A 19,760-nucleotide genomic window follows, 5' to 3' on the forward strand; every position below is an offset into this window, starting at 1 on the left:
CATCCGGCCTTAAAACATTGCTTCAAAAAGGGGACCACGGTGCCCAAAAAAGGCCAACCCCTGCTCTGCAGGGAAAAATGGCCTCCAAAGGTGGTTCCAAGATATTGACAGTTCTGGTTCAGAAACGTTATCCAGTTACACGTGGCTGCATATCGTCAATATTGACATAGTATCTAGGGGCTACATTGCTCGGATCCACAACCATTCTGCGACCACGCTTGAGCGACCCACCTCGATCCTATCTTTTGTGAGGAAATGGCACCCAGCACGTCGGAGCTGAAACTATAGCCAACGGCACCTGGTAAAAGGGAAGACCTTACCTGTTCACTCTGCCCCACCATCATCTCTAATCTACCAAAAGTATTGTTTGTGATTTCATTTTAAAACCTCCGTTTTTCACCAGATTTGTTTTAATTTCTGATGGAGCACCTCGAGGGACCTGTTAAAATGTAAATACAAGTCGAGTGGACCCCACGAATAAGCATTCCCCAAAGGGGACAGGGCGCGAGGCCAAACTGTACAATGCATAGCATATAGTACCCCTTTAAAAGCGATTCACGGCCTCGTGGTTGTTTTAAAATAGATTCGAATTATTCACACATTTCACAAAATTTGTTTTCACCGAGTCTTAACCTACTTTAGTGACTTCCAGAAATTGAAAACAGAAATCGAATCCGAGTTAAAATGAGGGTGTGAGGCCACCGGGAAGCGTAGTCTACTGGAGCGCTGTCTACTGTATCGCCATGGCTTGCAAAAGCAGCCTGTAGAGCGCACTCCCGTTAATCATCTTCAAAAAAGACATGTTTACATTTACCCAAACATCCAGTTTTCATTCATGCTCTCGATTTTGTTGGCGCAATCGGGCTTATGTTGTGTCTCTCGGCTCACTAGGCCATGAATTGGAGATGAGGCGCCGTACCAATTGGCAGAACGCATCAGCTGATAGAACGGTACCACCGGCACGGTATCGGAGTGGAAAGACCAGTAATCCGACCAGGGATGGCCGAACCAGCTGGTCGTTGGGGTAGCATTGAAGTGACTCGCCGGGATCGCACTTGGCAACTTGAACGACCCACATGGATAAAACAATACATCGGTGCGTTTTGTAAACTCACGGCTTCATTATTTTGCTGGGCTTTGTCCTTGTGTCGCTGAAACTCCTGACCTTTCTCGTTTAGGGCCTCATCCACAAGAGTCACTTTGTGCTCCAACTTGGCCAGCACCTCCTGTTGCTGCTCAAGCTTTGCATGCTGCTTCGAGTTCCTCTCAGTCCCAGCCTTGAGAGAACACGACACACATCCATATTTAGGATTGGAGCAGATTTTGTCAGAAAACTTCAATGTACTTGAGTCGATAACAGAACCAAGTATAAAATTAGCAACACCATTTTCCCTCAGCCCATTTCATCAATGGATTTCAGTTTGGGGTGAACTATCATGTTCCTAAAGACGCATCATTCATCCTATACTTTCAGGCATAATAACACAACTGATTGCAGTAGTTTGAACAATGGGGGAGGAGGGGGGGGATAAGGATGCTAGGCTTTTCCGAGCGAGAACATATCGTTTGAAACGTTTCATACCCGCAGTTTGAGCCGTAGTTGTTCAGCCTCAGCTAATTTTGAATCATTCTCGAGATCATTCTTGTGATCAATTCTTTGACGCACAGCCTCAAGTTGCTGCTTTAGCTGCTGCACCGTTTCCATGGCAATTTCAAGAGTCCGTTTCCTTTGGGCATGCAATGCTGAAGCCTGCTGCACTTCCAGTGCTGCGGATAATTTTAAAGGGCGGGGGAAGCATAAAGTAAGGAATTGGTTCAATCACCAAAATATTACACAACTCAATTTATAGCTTCAGCTTCAAATGGTGCAATTCACAGGAAATACCATAACCGGCATAACATTATTATAATATGAAAGTTTTAATTATTCATACACAGTTGGCGAGGATCATGGAAGAGCAATGGATCAACCGACAAAATGAGGCAAAGAGAAGACAGTGAGAGGACAACAAACAGATGCACCATGGCACAAGGGAAGGAATTATAATAAGTTGCTAATTAAAAACTCCGAGTAATTTGTTAAAGCCATTATAAAATCTCCAACAATTGCAACGTGACGTCATAGTGCATGTACATCTATCTACCTGTTTCACCTACTTTCGCTGTCAAAACATATTCCGTTTCAAAATATATTGTTACGTAACTTTTGTGTGGCAAGAGGCAGTAGCTAGAAATTAAGGCCTTAGCATTGTTTGGGTTCACGTACTTTAGAGGTGTTTCAAAGCAATTAAGGGCACGTGATTGGGTGAAGTTTATAGGACTTTTGAACCATGTATTAAGGACATGTGATTGGTCCAGTTGGGAGGATGGGTCTAGTCATTTTAGTGTAGCCAGGGTAGTATGGATGTCCTGGTCACATGTTCCCCATGTGTGGAACCGGCCAGGAACCGGGTTAGGGTCTGTGCAAAGCACACTGTCCGGCCTCAGTCGCTTAGAAAAGCATGAGTTCTGGCTGGCGACAAGGGAAGATGGCTCTGCCTCTATCGATCAGGGTGATGCCGATGCAGGCGCCGGTAATCATTGGCTGATGGCCCTCGCGAGATTGATGGAAATGCCCCGAGGGCATTAACTTGTGACGGCACGGAGGCATTTTGTAAAAGCCACCGAGCCACCGGACTCGGTCTCACTAGGACTTTGTGGCACGATCGAACGAACCCTCCTGAGGCGTCCTCGTGGGTGTTCCTGCTCACCTGATTCACACCTGCCCTCCTGGGGTTCTTGCCTGCATCCTGCGAGACTTGAAGCACATTATCTTTTGGCCCAGTTCTATGTGAATGTGCGACTTTCGCACCAATGGGTTTAGTTTGCTAATATATTAAGTTAGCGTGCTTTGTGTCTGTCTTTTGTCCAGGATTTCATGCCGCTTGTCCTGTGCCAATATAATTAATTAATCATTCCTCAAAGGCTGCGCATGTGTTGAGTTCCTGTCATCTTTCCTGAGCTGACGATTCTCGTTCATGGTTCGTAACCCTTGCAGGTATAAATTGGGGAATTTCTTAATTCTAACTGATGCTGTTCAAGACTACGTTCAGAGTCTGATGCGACGTAATCTGCTCGGCAATGCCTCATCCAGATTTAACCTTAAGCCAGCTATCTGAATATGAATGAATGATCGTTTTAAGGCCATTTTCCCCGCTAAAGCAGGGGTTAGCCTTGCGGGCCCCATGACAATCATGGTTCCCTGGTCGAGGTAATGTTTTTATGGCCGGATGCCCTTCCTGACGCCAACCCTTAGTCGCCTCTTACGATGCGCAGGGATACGGTGTACCTATTCTAAACCGGGGTACACACCGGGATCATTCATCCCAGGCAAGCTGGTACTCAATTTGCCGACCTCGGAACGATGACAGGCTGAGTCAACCCCCCTGGCGTTAATTTAATTCAGCGATCGACCAGGATTCGAACCCAGGATCCTAGGATCCCAAGCCGGCCCCCTAACCGCTAAGCCAACACCAGGCTAACACCATATCTGCAGGATTATAATTCCTGACATGTGCAGCTTCTCTCTAAGATCGCTTGCGGTTTTTTTGGTGGGGGCCATACATGTGACAATATGTTGTGCTAATGCATACAATCATAAATACCTCAGCACTGTATCAATGTAAAATTATTGCATTGCTGATGCGAAGTGAATACATTTGGATAAAGTGCCAAATCACAGCACGAATCACACGAATCACAAAACACGAATCACAGCACGAAAGCATACCCAACACATCATTAGTGGCTTGTTGGTGCTCAATCTGGCTCTTGAAGCCACGCAATCGCTGAAGGTGTGCTTCTTGGGCCGCCACGGTCTCGTGCAAGTCTTGGAGTCGGCTTTCCCTCACCGCCTGCTTTTGCCTTCGCCGTTGCTTCATTTCCTTTTGAAGCAGTGCCACATGCTCTTCCTGTGACGATTTCCGATGAAAGGAACACAACCTTATGAACATTGGTATTGTACAGAATAAAAATTAAAAACACGACGACATATCAGCTCATTTCCTTGAGTGTAAGGAAGGATAAATATACATTTTGCTTGCTGTTTGTTTGTATGGAGAACACCAACAGACAGCAGTTAAATTCATCGCTCTTGGACAATCACAAAATGTCAAGTTGCAATAACGTGAAGACCACATTGGATACGAGAAGCAGATTTTTTTTTTCTCAATTATATGAACAACCATCTGAATAATAACAAATCGTTCTTACTTCGCGGAAGGTTATATTTAACCACAGTGATTGTCATGCAACCACCGACGTCGTCGTTATACCATTTCAGCCCAGAAGTACCAGTTAAGATCAAAAGCAGGTTCTCACTTATCAGATCCTCACCCTGGAAGACAAAAGCAACTGTCGAGTCACAATCTGCTGCTGCTGCCAATGAACCATTTCCTGCAGGTCGTGTCGAGTCGGATCCATGCCAGGCTCAGGAACCTACAGAAAAGAAAAACAAGAAAAGGTGGAGAACCAATAGGTCAGCATGAAAGGTAATAGTTCCGCAAGTTCCTTGGGATTCTCTGGTGACCGATGGAAGTTTAAGAGGTGAAGACCAAATAAATTTCCAGGAAAACAGAACAAAACTTATTATGGTCCATCTATGAATGCAAAAGCATTTTTGCAATATTTGACGTCCCCTCCCTTTGACAATTCCCAATCCTATATTTTCTCTGCAAACTCCTCCCTTATTTCAATTTTTATTTTTCACAATTTAACCCTTCCTCTGCCCCCTCCCACCACCATGCCCATCGGCTCTCCCGTGAGGTGTCGCTAGTTAATCAAAAAATCCGGGGTCAGGGCTCCCTCAAACTTCAGATCCATCCAGCCCCCCCCCCCCCCCAACCCTCAATAAAACATTTAGCACAGTGGCACATGTAGAAAAATAGGCTCGTCATTATAAAGTGGCCTATTGTAGCCAATGGGTTAAAGTGATGCCCCTGCCCATGAATATGGAACTAATAGACGGCCCTTGGGATTCTCTGGTGACAAAACTGAGAACAGAAAAAAAAAAAAAACAGTTTGTAAATGCTGTGGAGATGCTTCGTCGGGCCACAACTACGGGAGTGTGTACATAGCTTTGGTCTTCGTATTACACAAAAGATGATGATGATATTGGTGATTGGGTCAATCAAGGAAAAAGAAAAAGGTTCTACAAAAAAAAAAAAACACGCAATTATTAAACAATGAAGACCGAAATCATCTTTCCGACACAAAGGAACTATAAATCCCAATAGGCTAGATCTGCGCACTTTCCGCACCACGTCCGTGTTTTTCTTTCACCAATTGGTTTTTACAACAATGTTAACGGGTTGTAGGCTAAGGTAGAAAATCCACGGATAAAATAAATAAATAAGAGAAAAGAAAGGATGAACATCTCGAGAAAGCAAACGACATGCGGACATGTATGTATATGAACCTACGTTTGAGATTGACAGCACAATTGGAGGAATTCCCACAATCTCATATCTTTTTTTCCACCTCACAAAACCAGAGAAACAGCATTACTCAAAACGAATCAATCATAGCATGATCATAAAGACAGATTTCATGGCCTGAATTGCCTAATAGTCAGGTTCACTATGTCAATAAATTATATTTCGTTCAAAATCATGGTAGATTAGCAAACCTATACATTTTTGGAAAGGTTATAGCATAAGGAAACTAAAAATCAATGTTTACATTTGGAGAGATACCTGTATGGCGGCCATTTTGGATTTTCAAAATGGCCACTGTAAAATACATATTTTGTTCTATTTCTGCCTCTAATTACCCTAAAAACTTTAAAAAATATACTAAACCTATATTTTCAGGGACAAGGAATCCAATGAAAGTATCAAATTAGTGCTATGGGGAATGGTAAGACACGAATCAAAGGTTTTGAATTGCAAAATACTGTCTTTATATTCGCGATAAGTTGCATAATCAAATACATGTTATCATTTTGTACAGGCAGTTAATAACATCAAAATGTGTCACAATAATTCATATCACCAAACATACACAGGCAGTCAGCAAAATCATGTATACACATGCAGTCAGTATAACTTCACATCTACACAGGCGGTCAATGACAAAATATACACAGGCAGTCAATGGCATCAAACATACACGATTACAGAATATGCCATTTAGAGTTCGTCATCACTGTCCTGTGTGTCGTATCCGACAATATAGTCCGCATCGTTTTCACAGTCCGTTCCACACAAGCAAAGGTCGGTCAAATTGATTGGCAAATCGAATTGGTCGAATCGAATTCGATGAATCGAATCGAATCGATCGAATGGTCGAATGGTCGATCGAAGCGATTGGTCGAATGGTCGAATTGGTCGAATGGAATTGGTCGAATGGAATTGGTCGATTGGTCGAATTGGTCGAATCGAATTGGTCGGAATTGGCAAATGTAAACATTGATTTTCAGATTTTCCATGTAATAACGTTTCCAAAAATGTATAGGTTTGCTAATCTACCATGATTTTGAACGAAAAAACATAGTGAACCTGACTATAAGAAACAAAAAGCAACCACAAAAGCTGTTTCTTATCTTAAAAGCCTCCATTCGTTTCCCAGCATTCCATTGGAGCACAAAGTCCAAAAACACAAAAACCTCCCAAGGAGCATGCAGCGTTGACAAAAACAATTAATCATTGAGTTACGTGATATTAACCAGTGACAAAGCATCGTATCACAATCTTTGACAAATTAAACCGAGTTACCTTCACTGTTCCTTCAATATTCAATGTGTGTGATCTTCGGTGCTTCGTAACACTCGTGCTTTTTATTCTTGAAGCATAATTTGGGGATAAGAACCATAAGAACCACCAAAAAGGAATACCAAGAGCTTAGGCAAACCGAATTGCAGGAGTTAGTCAGCCTATCTGAGGAACAGATGGTTCCTCCTGAGCAAGGATCACTCCTGGAGCAAGTGGGAAGCAGCTGCTGAATGAAGCCCACCTACGAACAAGCAATTACGCCCACGCCGCTGGGGGAAGTGTGTGTGGCTGTGTACAAGTGACAGATAAGACGGAAATATCTTGCATCACACCTTGCAATAACACTCACCCCATTGGAAAAGGAGGAACTTCCTGGCTCGGTGGCACCTTTTAAAATGGGACGATTCTTATCTGTCCAACACAAACAGGCCAATTTAAAAGGAGCATCACATGGATGATAAAAAGAAACCTATAAACAGGAATTAAAAACTGATTGCTTTAATCTTATTGAAAAATAAAACATATTTGGCCTACAAGTACATCATTCAACAGCATGCTGGCAAGATGATAAAATAACATGAAGCAACTCCATTTTGTGGCCTTTAAGGAACAAGCTAATTTCAGCGCTCACTTAAACCTTTTGGAAAATCTTGACCAAATTCGAATAAAACATGCTTTACCGCTTTATACAACCAGACTCGGTGGCATAGTGCTTTGAGGGTCTGAGTCTGGGAGGTCGTTGGTTTGAACCCCGGCAGACTCATACCAAAGACTTTAAAAGTGGTACCTTGTGCTTCCTTGCTCCATGCTCAGCATTTTAAAAGCATAGAGCACGGACAAAGGACCATGTGTTGGCAAACATTGCACGGGCTTTTATGGGCCGAATGGCCACCTGTGTTGAAGGTCCTCATAAGGGAACGTGTGTGTGTGTGTGTGTATATGTATATATATATATATATATATATATATATAATATGGGTGACTCGTATAACACGTGTTCTGATAACACGTTTTCGCTACAACATTTTAAAAATGTAATTAATAATTTTAATTTTTAAATTAATTTTAATTATTTAATAATTTTAATTAAAATACATTTTAATTAATAGCAGCTTTCAGAGCAAAATTCACAGCAATTCATAAACGTCATAGCAGCTTTTAAAGACTGTTACCTCTGTCGAACCTTTTCCAGGCTTATCAAGGAAAGTGTTGCAGATGATGAGATCACCATCAAGACATTATGGCACCAGTTTAACATCAAGATGGCCATTGATATCACCAGCGATGCCTGGGATGGAGTCACTTATCAGTGGATCAATGGAGAGAGGAGGAAACTCTGGCCTGAGACAGTGATTGAGTTTAGAGGTTTCACAGAGACTGAAGTCAGCGAAGCAAGCAACAGATTGTGGACATGCCCCAGCAAGTGGGATTTGAGGAGGTCGACAAAGATGATATTGAGGATTTGCTTCTCTCCAATAGGGAGGAGCTGAGCAATGAAGATCTTCTGGCTCTGGAGGAGGAGCGCATCAGAGAGGAATCAGAATCAAGTCCTGACGAGGTTGAGCCTGTTAAAAACCCCCATGACGAAGGTCATAGCTTAAGGTTGTTGGTTGATTAAGCTCTCAAAGCAGGCTATTCTGCAAAGTTGGTCAATGAAGCCAAGGCCATGTTTGATGAACATGATCCTGACTGCATGAGAAGTTCCCAAGGGGCGGCGGGAGATGGAGAATGCCCTGAAATGTTACAAGGAGGTTCACAAACAGAAAATAAAGGCAGCCACTCAAGTCTCCATGATGTTCTTCAAAAAAAAAAAAAAATCCCAAGCGAATAGCCTTCACTTCTTCTTCTGAGCCTTCAACCTCAACTGGACAGCCTGCCACACCTGAATAATCCTGCCACAAGTAATATGTACTGTATGCAACCAAAATCATGGGAACACTTATTAATGTTTTATTTGTGCATTGTTTACTGCTTTTTTGAGGTTTTTATACAAGTCTTCAACCTTTAAAGGTTGAAATCTTCCCTGTTGGGAACATAACCCTGATGGTCACATGCTAAATATCGCCCATATAACACCTTTTTGGATAACACGGCGTTTATTTGGAGAACTGGGGTTTACGTGTTACCATCCCACGCGTTATACGAGGGTCACCTGTATGTATACCCGGATATAGACGGTGTATTGGCTGCGTTTAGTGTGTGTAGTTTCTCTCAAAAGATAAACCCATAATAAATGCAGTGCTATAAAATAAAGCAGGTGACATAATACGATGATGTGATGGCCACTCCTGAGTCAAATGCATATGGCTGCCGAAGCAGTTTCTTGACTAATGGGCACAATCCTGATCGGGGCGTCACTCCGACGCAGGACACTCAAATGGCTCATTCATCCCAGTAAGCTGGTTCTCATTTTGCTGACCTCAGAAGGATGACAGGCCGAATCAACCCGACCTGGTGTTAATTCAACAACCGACCGGGATTTGAACTCAGGACCATTGGAATCCCAAGCGAGCACCCTAACCATTAAGCCAACATCAGGCTTGGGTGATATATGGAATGTATATTCTCAAAGATGTAAGTTACATGGTATATCATTAAGAAATAAACAACCAACTACTCTAGGCACCAAAAGTGCTTCCGGTGTCGAAATTGGCGATGCGTTTGAGTTCGCTTTGTCTGTGCGCAAAGTTAAGCACTCAAGGCAACATCATGTCAAAGATCAAGAATACGAGCGTCCTCGGTGTGCGGTGTTTTGTCACTGAAGATAAGGACAAGCAAGTCATCCTGTTCTTTTCTCCTCACCATTCTCGTTGGACCGAATGGAGCAGGCAAGTTGGTGTTGTGCGTTTCATTTATATGTTTGTTTATTCCATTTTTGTCACGACATGGGATTGCTTGGAATTTATTATTCAAGAAGATCCACATTAAAGGCGTTATTTTAAATGCCTGAAGATAGTCAAATATGACTTTCTTCACAATTGTCCCAATTAGCATGCACCTTGCTCAGTGTGTTCCATTAGCACGTGGAATGCTCGGTGTGTTCCGTTAGCACGCGGATTGCTTGGTGTGTTCCGTTAACACGCGGAATGCTCAGTTTGTTCCGTTAGCATGCACCTTGCTCGGTGTGTTCCATTAGCCTGCACCTTGCTCGGTGTGTTCCGTTAGCATGCACCTTGCCCGGTGTGTTCCGTTGGCATGCACCTTGCTCGGTGTGTTCCGTTAGCACGCGAAATGCTCGGTTTGTTCAGTTAGCATGCACCTTACTGGGTGTGTTCCGTTAGCATGCTGCTTGCTATCGCTTGCCAAGCCAGACATTCCATATCAACTGCTTTGCAAACTGCTTGTCCAGTCACTCTACAAATGGAGCAAAGAGATTTTGTCCCGAAAAATGAGGTTTGACTTTAAACAAATTGCAGCAGAATTGTGAAATAAAGAGTACAAACACACATAACTCCATGGCTATTCAGTTTGTTCTTATGAGAATTGTTATTTGTATGCATGGTTCTCAAGGTGCTAATTACATTACTTATACTATCATATTATCACGATAATCGTGATGAGGTCCATTATTGTGATACAAGTTTTTACATTATCGCCCAGGCCTTTATATATAGTTAGATTTAGAGTAGTAATGCTCAGGGAGAGCTTATACATACATCTCTGAACATAGTGGCATTTGGGCACATCCGTGTACTTTTATACTAATTTGAAGGACATTAATAAACAATGGACATATTAACATTGTAGATGGGGTTTGAACCTGTGACCTCAAGACACCAGTTCAGTGCTAAAACTGGAAAACGAAACAGTTGTTTTCTACATTTTTTGTGCATTCCTCATTTAGCTGCCACAAACTACATCTCTTCCATTGCATTTTGAAGGATGTTTCCTCCAATTATAACTTTGGCTTAAAAACAACATGCTTTACATTATTATTATTTTTAACGATAAGATGTACACATTTAATGTGTTAAAAAGATTCTCAAAAACGTATGCATACTTAAACCTGGTGTGTCATTTTGAGTGCGCAGGTAAAATTTCACTTCAGGAAGCCGTGATCCACCGCACTGTGTCAGCGACAGCATTCTCTCCTGATGGCTTACGACACGGTCTGTCGGTGATGAGATATGCATTACACCAGAAAATATCACATTCTTGTAGAGCTTGGTGTACATAGCATACGAAACACAAGAGGTGCATGCCACAGCAGAGAAGAAACTACCTTCAAGTCAAATATTACATTTGCCTTGTAATTGCTCAGCGAATCATTTAATTACTAGCTTGGTCTGTTGCGGGTAATTATATAGCACAAAGCACGACCACAAAGTGCAATTGATGAATACAGAGAATGTACGTGTCTCTGCAAATCCATAATTAAACAAGAATGGCACTTGGTAGAGTGCATACCTCTGCCAGGCTGAACAGTTTATGTTTTGCATCCCACTGATAGGCTGGGTCTGCTGACCTGAACAAAAATCGAATCAGATTGTTCTTGTCACCTACCCAACTCATTCACCAAGTTGTCATAATCTGTCCATGACTTTTTGACACATTGTGATGTATATATTGTTTTTGTTTTTGGCCATTGTTTTTGGCTCCATCTCTCAATGGTGAATAATCACTTAAACAATTCTGGTATCCGGATCCAGATCCAGATCTTCACCAAAATAGAATCAATTCTTCCTCGTCAGACACTCATGCTGTCCACCAAATTTCGTCCGAATATTTTTTTTTTGTATACAGGATCGAGGCTCGTGAAAGAGCTAACATTTATCACACAAAAAATCAAACCGACACACAAAACATAGAATAAAGGTAGCGGTAGACAAGATGGGGAGAGAAGGGGAAGCACAAACACAACATTTGAGAGCAGGGACATCGGAAGATCTGTTAGAGTGAGAGGGCTTGGGGGGAGGAGGCGTGGGAAGGGGGGAAGGGGGATGGGAGAAGTATAAAACAGAAGGACTTCGAGGAAAGAAGTTGGTATTTCAAAAAAACAAGAGATGGTGGTATGGTGGTGAACAACTGTTTTAAAGACCTGGATGGAGGAGTGGGATTGAAGAGAGTGAGGGAGTTTGTTCCAGAGGCAGGAAGAAAAGAGGACTGAAGGAGTGAAGGTGAGCAGAGAGTCTTGATGTTGGCAGTTTCACCATAAGAGGGTTGCAGGCAGATCTTGTGCGAGGTGGAGGAATATTTGGGGGACAGACCCCAGAGAGAGCTGGGGGAGCAAGGCCGGAGAGGAGTCGGTAGAAGACAGAAAGACCACCAACCTGCCTGCGGTGAGTGAGTGAAAGGCCCTCGGCGTTAGCTTCATCGCGGGAGATTCCAATGATTCTGAAAGCTTTGGTTTCGACGGCGTGAAGCCGAGCTAGGTGTGAGGCAGGAGCACCGGCCCAGAGGGGAGAACAGTATTCCATTGAGCTGCGGATGAAAGCCTTGTTTGTGGTGAGGAGCTCAGGTGTGCCAAGGAAGGACTTTGCACGACGGAGGATGGAAAATGGATGGCGACTGGCTTTGGAGGCCAGATTGGAAATGTGGTTTTCCCAGGAAAGATCATGGCAGATAGTGAGACCCAAAAGCTTGAGTGACAGAACTTCTTGGAAAGGATTGTTCAGAAAGTAGATGGGAGGGTTGTCCAGTCGGTCTTTTCGGAGAGACATAGTAAGAGTGTGAGATTTGTCAGGATTGAAAGACATGTTCCACTTGTTTGCCCAGTCTGTGATTTTGTCCAGGTCTGCAGAGAGTTAGGAGGCTGCAGACTGCCGATCTGAGGGATGAGGAATGGAGCGGCAGAGAGTGGAGTCATCAGCAAAGAGGTAGAGAAGATTTTCAAGAGAGCCAGAGAGATATGTCCATAACTTTGAGATATCCTGCTCACAGACAGACAAACATTGGTAAAAAACATAACCTCCATCCACCTTTGGTGGCGGAGGTAATACGACGAGCATATTTGATTCCCAGATTCTTCTTCAGAATATCAATTCCCACCCCAGCCCAATTAACTTGAAAACCTGTTCCAACATCACTTCCTCCCATCAGCCACCTTCCACTTTCTTCAATCAATGATCCAATCACTGATTCATGATCTAGCCTATTGCTCTGATTAGGACAAACACTCAGATCATATTCTCCATTTTACACAAAGCTGTATAATGTTAAAATATATACTCGCTTAAAATGCCATTAAACAAAACTGGATTTTTACAATAAAGAACCGCCTTTAGAGGCCATTTTGCCCCGCAGAGCGGGTGTTGGCCTTTTTTGGGCACAGTGGTCCCCTTTTTACCTTCGCAAAAGCGGAAGGTTATGTTTTGATCGCTGTGTATTTATTTGTATGTCTGTGTGTGTGTGTGTGTGTATGTTATTCGCATAACTCAAAAAGTATTCAACCGAATTGCATGAAATTTGGTGGGATGATTGGTTATTATACGGGACACATTTGATTAGATTTTGGGAGCAATCGGGTCAAAGGTCAAGGTCAAGGTCACAAAAAGGTCAAAATCGTATTTTTACCATAGCGCGGTCAATTTTTATCCAATTGGCATGCAACTAATGCCAAAATGTTCAGAATTCAATGCCCGATCTTGTTTGTCATAACTCAGTCAATTCTTATCCGATTTGCATGAAATCAGCACCAAACTGTTCACTGTTCTGTTCCCTACACTCCCATGCCAAGTACAGAACAGTAGCTGCGGCGAAGGTATGCGCTCTACCGAGTGCCCGTTCTAGTTTAAGCAATGTTTTATGGCAGGACGCCCTTTCTCCCGCCAACAATGTTAGTCGCCTCTTGCGACACACAGGGAATTACCAGTGAACTGGTACTCAATTTGCCGATCTTGGAAGGATGACAGGCTGAGTCAATCCCCCTGGTGTTAATTCAGCAATCGACTGGAATTCGAACCCAGGAGCCTAGGATCCCAAGTCGGCACCCTAAACACTAAGCCAACACCAGGCTTGGGCTTTTACAGTAACACCCTCAAAATAATTAATCGATCATAATCATCAAAATTATGCTTTCTCAACAATGGATGGAGGTCCTCAATGCCAAACAGGAAATTAGAGCTGTCTCCCTTGACATATCACGTGCCTTCGATACGGTCTGGCACCCCGCTCTGCTCACCAAACTCTCCTCCTTTGGTATCCATGGAAATCTCCATGCATGGCTGGCGGATTTCCTCTCTAGTCGTCGTCAACGTGTGGCCCTGAATGGGTTTCTCTCATCTCCTCTTCCTGTTCAGGCTGGAGTTCCCCAAGGCAGTGTTCTGGGCCCTGTGCTTTTTCTGGTCTTCATCAATGATCTCTCTAACTCTCTTGAAAATCCTCTCTATCTCTTTGCTGATGACTCTACTCTCTGTCGCTCCATTCCTCATCCCTCAGATCGGCAGTCTGCAGCCTCCTCACTCTCTGCAGACCTGGACAAAATCACAGACTGGGCAAACAAGTGGAACATGTCTTTCAATCCTGACAAATCTCACACTCTTACGATGTCTCTCCGAAAAGACCGACTGGACAACCCTCCCATCCACTTTCTGAATAATCCTCTCCAAGAAGTTCTGTCACTCAAGCTTTTGGGTCTCACTATCTGCCATGATCTTTCCTGGGAAAACCATATTTCAAATCTGGCCTCCAAAGCCAGTCGCCGACTGGGCATCCTCCGTCGTGCGAAGTCCTTCCTTGGCACACCTGAGCTCCTCACCACATACAAGGCTTTCATCCGCAGCTCAATGGAATACTGTTCCCCCCTCTGGGCTGGTGCTCCTGCCTCACACCTAGCTCGTCCTCACGCTGTTGAAACCAAAGCGTTCAGAATCATTGGAATCTCCTGCGATGAAGCTAACTCCAAGGGCCTTTCACTCACTCACCGCAGGCAGGTTGGTGGTCTTTCTGTCTTCTACCGACTCCTCTCCGGCCTTGCCCCCCCAGCTCTCTCTGGGCTCTGTCCCCCAAATATTCCTACAAGTCGCACAAGATCTGCCTGCAACCCTCTTATGGTTAAACTGCCAAAATCAAGACTCTCTGCTCACCTTCACTCCTTCATTCCTCTTTTCTCCCACCTCTGGAACAAACTCCCTCTCTCTCTTCAATCCCACTCCTCCCTCCAGGTCTTTAAAACAGCTGTTCACCACCATCTCTTATCTTCCCCCATCCAAAACCTTGATCTTTTCTACCCCCACTAATTTCACCCCAAATCCACCTTTTTGAAATACCAACTTCTTTCCTGGAAGTCCTTGGTGTCCTTGTGTTTTATACTTCTCCCCCCCCCCCCCCCCTTCCCACGCCTCCTCCCCAAAAGCCCTCTCCCTCCCACACATCTCCCGATGTCCCTGGTCTCAAATGTTGTGTTTGTGTGCTTCCCCTTCTCTCCTCATCTTGTCTACCGCTCCCTCTTTTTATATATTTTGTTTGCCTGTTTGATTTGTTTGTGTGATAAATGTTAGGTCTTTCACGAGCCTCGATTCTGTATCCCCCCCCAAAAAAAGAAGAAAAAAAAAAGGTTCTTCCCTCAACAACACGCATCAAAACATCCCTCTTCAGGTGCTCCGTTGATAAACTTGGCTGTAATTTGTATTTTGCGGTGAACGTATCAGCATGGGGGGTATTGAAAGTGTGCGAATGGCACACTCACCATATTCATCCTTTGACTCGACCAGCTCACTGCCGTGGTAACCCAGTGCACGGCAAGCTCCCAGCACGTCGCTGCACATCGTTTCCTCGGTGATAGGCAAAGTGGCTACACGAGAGTCTTCACGTGCCAGATGTACCTCGAGCTTGGCCTGCTGTGGATAAAGGGGTATGCGTTACAAGTAGCTGCATTCCCTTCTTTTGGTAACACCTTACAAGTAAGTGTCCCTATATACTCGGAGTTACGACATGACACTTCCAAAAAATTATGGTCACGTGACTCATGGCCGCCATTTTGTTTCCATCGATAGCTCATTCTTTTTAAAATGACAGGAAGTTGTGCCATTGGATGCACCAATCGATCATGAAAGGGTTTAAAAATGTATAGATTCTCTGCAGAAAGAAAAAAAAATTGGGAAAGTAAAGTTCATCGTCCGGGATGGAAACTGACTTCAGGGTAATATTTGTCCCAGGTAAGTTGTAGTCCCGTGTGTTTATATGTACGCGTGGTGCTTTAATCATATTATAGTTGGTAGTTGGGTACAACCTGTAAACAGACAAAAATTATCATCGAAACATTATCATATATCATATATATATAACTAGCAGAGTTACCCGGCATCGCCTGGAAAATAAATAGTCAGTCATGTGTGTGTAGTGAGCTTTTTATAGTCAGAGGAAGCCACGCCCCGCTGCCACGCCCCGAGTCTAAACCTGATGCACCCCTGTTTTTTGTCATTAAAAATTACCCCCCATGGACCCCCTCTTCCCTCTCCAAGTTACTTCCTTAGGCTGTCCATGAGGCACAACCAAACAGACGTTCACAAATAGGGTCATAAGATTTATGACAGATCAACAACATCCTGGGAAAGTTTCTTAAAAGTAAACACGTCACTTGTGTGTCCAACGCGTTTGTTCATTTGACGTTAAATTCCAAAACGGTCCACGACATGGTCGATTCCAAAATAATTGAGGATCCATTTGCCTTCGGCCTCACCTTGTAGCATGACGGAATATTGTATTGAAAAAAAAGTGCAGGAACCAGAAAAATGGGAAGAAAAGGGAGAAAATGAGAAGAGTGATATAGCGTATTAACGAAGTGTGGGAAAAGGGAAACCATGGAAGAAGAGAGATTTAATGTGGATAATAAAGGACGAAGAATTACCTGCACATGTGAAGCTGCACACATCTCCACTGGTACATTAAAATGAATGGAGTTGGAAACGAAATAACTCCTTCACTAATGAATAGTCTCCATTTTAATTCAGCCCTCTTTTATTACCTCCGCCACCGAAGGAGGATGTCGGTTATGTTTTCACCCCCGTCTATCTGTTTGAGAACAGGATATCTCCAAAAGTTATGGACGGATTTGGCCGAAACTCGGTGCACCGATTGGGTGTGTGATGAGGATGAATTGATACGATTTTGGTGAAGATCTGAATACGGATCCGGATATGAGATTGGTCGTTTTAATCGTTTGATCTTTTCGTTTGAGGTGCTGGCTCAGAACGTAAAGGAGGGTTTACCGTGGGAGTTGTTGTATGCAGATGATCTGGTGTTGATTGCGGAAAGTATGGATGGACTGAAAGAAAAGATGAACAAGTGGAAGGCATGTATGGAGACAAAAGGTCTGAAGGTGAATATCGGAAAGACGAAGGTGATGGCAAGTGGTAAAGCATGTGGTGTGAGGTGGAAAGAACTGGGAAGTGGCCGTGTGCTGTGTGCAGGAAGGGTGTCGGAGTGAACTCAATTCAATGTACAATGTGCGCTGAGTGGGTTCATCAAAAATGTAGTGGTCTGAGAGGGTCATTAACCAGTGTGGGAGCTACATTCAAGTGTAAGGTGTGCACAGAGGGAGCTGCAGATGGAGGAAATGTTGAGTTGGATCTTGGAGACGGCGTGAAGCTGGAAGGTGTGAAAACATTTTGCTACCGAGGAGACATGCTGAATGGAGAAGGTGGATCAGACTCGGCAACGGTTGCTCGAGTGAGATGTGCATGGAAGAAGTTTCGGGAACTGAGTGGCGTGCTGATGAGGAGGGGAGTGTCGTTGAAGCTGAAGGGAAAGGTGTATGCTGCATGCGCGAGAAGTGTTATGATTTATGGGAGCGAGACATGGGTAATGAACGTAGAGCAGCAACGAAGGCTGGAAAGGGTGGAAATGCGAATTGTTCGATGGATGTGCGGAGTATTGTTGAGAGAGAGGAAGACAAATGATGAATTGCGAAAGATGATGGGAATAGAGCCTGTGATTGATGCTGTGAAGAGGAACAGGTCGAGATGGTTTGGTCATGTGTTGAGGAAGGATGAAAGTGACTGGTTGAGAAGAGTGATGGAAATGAATGTAGAAGGAAGTAGAGGACGGGGAAGACCGAAAAAGACTTGGCTAAAGATGGTGGAAGAAGAAATGCAGGCAAGGGGGTTAACAAGGAGAGATGCAGAAAATAGGGCAAGATGGAGAAGATTGTCATGGGGACCGCAAGGCTAACCCCCGCTCTAGCAGGGGAAATGGCCTTAAAATGCATGTTGTTTGTTTATATGAGAGTTTTAAAATTGAAGCGATTCTTCAATATTGAGTGATGGGGGTAAAAACGATATAAAACATGATATTTGAAGAAGTTGTAGACGATTTCTGATTCTACTCACTCACTCTGTACATCTCCAATAAGGCCTCATGAGTGTGAACTTAATTTTGGCCGCGGTTTCTGTGATACGTTTTAAGGTTGAATCAACCTTCTCTGATTGTATGGTTATTCTGACGTGTTGCAAGAACGAAAAAAATAAGTAATATAATCTTCCTTTTTGGCAAAGATAAAGTTTGATTATAAAAAGGACAGATGACGCTTCACACACAATGGGTACAGGTTTGATGCGCTGTGCTTGATGGATACAAAATGGCGTCAAATTGTGAGTTGGGGCTACTCCTTGTATATAGGGACTCTAGTAACACCAGATTGGTGACATTTCCTAATGGCAGAAATACAGGATGACCATAATTATAGTAAACAAATTCCATGAAGATCTGGCCATTTTATCAAGTCAACTAAAAGAGCCACAAAAGCCACAAGTTAAATTTACTATTGAACAGAAGGCACACATCACCTTGACGAAGGACCTTGCTTTTCCAAAGATTGTCAGGGAACGGCTGCCCGAGTGACTCAACGTAGCACGCATGTGCACGCACGCACCCACGCACGGTGTAATAATTTCAAAAAGTTTACCAAAAACCATACAAGGAAATACAAGGAAACAGACAAAGGAGGCCAGTTGTCAATGCACTATATACAGATACCAAATAAATGCAGTCAGGACTGCTGGCTTTATGCCCCTAACAGAAGGGCAGTGTGCTCCTCGATGCGGAGCATCCTCTTCATTGCACTCCAATACAATATTATACATGCTCTGTACAGGAACCAACCTTTCTGATAAACTTGTGAAGCTCAGGCTTTGCCAGGTGATGCTTCACCTCTCGAGAGCGACATAGACCCCTGCCTGACATCAATTGGCACTTAATTTGTAATAATTTGCTTCACATTAGAGTCAAGAGTGGATGCTACGGAAAAGCTAGGCAATGAACCAAGTACTACAGCAGCATGCTGTTGGTAATGGGAGGCGCTTCAAGTTGCAGGAGACAAAAATGATAACCTTCCAAATATGGACAGAATATGCTTCCCTGCAATTATTCGTCCCCTATGGGCCCCAAAAAAGAGAAAAGTAAAACGCCTTCGACAGCGACGGAGAATTGTACCACAAATACAAGATGTTTCATGCAGGCTTTGCAATACATCATATAATATTTTCAGTGTTTAAGTGTTTTTGCACTTTCCTTTAAGTTAAGCCTTCTCCAACAATATTTTAACAACAATAGGGGTCTCGGTTGTAGGATATACTTGTTCTGCAGGAAAAGATCGACTTATCTATGTCTTAAAGGATTATTGAAGGATTACTTTTTTATTGTATGCAAGGGAGAACACCTCGGATTTATTGCAGTTCATTTTCAGGTGTGACCTTTGCCATGATAGAGTGCTCAACATAGTAATCCTGATATGTGTGTTGGACATGGTTGATCAAACCTTTTAAAAAGGAAAATAGTGAGTGCAAAAATGGTGAAAAATGACAAGTTTTGGAGAGAAATAACCTTGTATTCTCTATGGGGTGTTCAAAAAATTATATAAACAGAGTCCATAACACAAACATAGGACCAATACCCCTGGTGCTCACCTGGTAGAATAAGCAGTATACTGCACCGAGTAAAGGTATTTTAAACCAATTCCAATGCTTGCTAGAAGGCAGGGCAGCACGGAGAATCATACTAACATAATCAAAAGACTTTAAACAAACAAACAAGAAGACGTCATGCGGAGCACGATACTTGCAAAATCCACCCCCC

The 19,760-nt window shown here is 43.4% G+C and overlaps 1 protein-coding gene across 2 annotated transcripts in view; it reads right to left on the bottom strand.

The window, feature by feature from the left end:
• Positions 1–19,760, bottom strand: part of LOC137438104 (apoptosis-stimulating of p53 protein 2) — a 57,212-nt gene that overhangs the window by 25,004 nt on the left and 12,448 nt on the right. For both annotated transcript variants that reach the window (XR_013621059.1, XM_078766596.1), the window contains 7 exons: positions 15,376–15,526; positions 10,750–10,860; positions 7,099–7,160; positions 4,375–4,476; positions 3,770–3,950; positions 1,583–1,767; positions 1,116–1,277 (listed from right to left, as the gene is read on the bottom strand). Coding sequence is in view for 1 of the 2 variants with exons in the window: in XM_078766596.1 (XP_078622722.1) it covers positions 1,116–1,277; positions 1,583–1,767; positions 3,770–3,950; positions 4,375–4,476; positions 7,099–7,160; positions 10,750–10,860; positions 15,376–15,526 (954 nt within the window). In the remaining variant the exon portion in view is untranslated. The remainder of the gene's footprint in view (positions 1–1,115; positions 1,278–1,582; positions 1,768–3,769; positions 3,951–4,374; positions 4,477–7,098; positions 7,161–10,749; positions 10,861–15,375; positions 15,527–19,760) is intronic.

The sequence above is a fragment of the Myxine glutinosa genome, chromosome 12, assembly GCF_964187855.1.
Source record: "Myxine glutinosa chromosome 12, kmMyxGlut1.1, whole genome shotgun sequence".
Lineage (NCBI taxonomy): Eukaryota > Metazoa > Chordata > Myxini > Myxiniformes > Myxinidae > Myxine > Myxine glutinosa.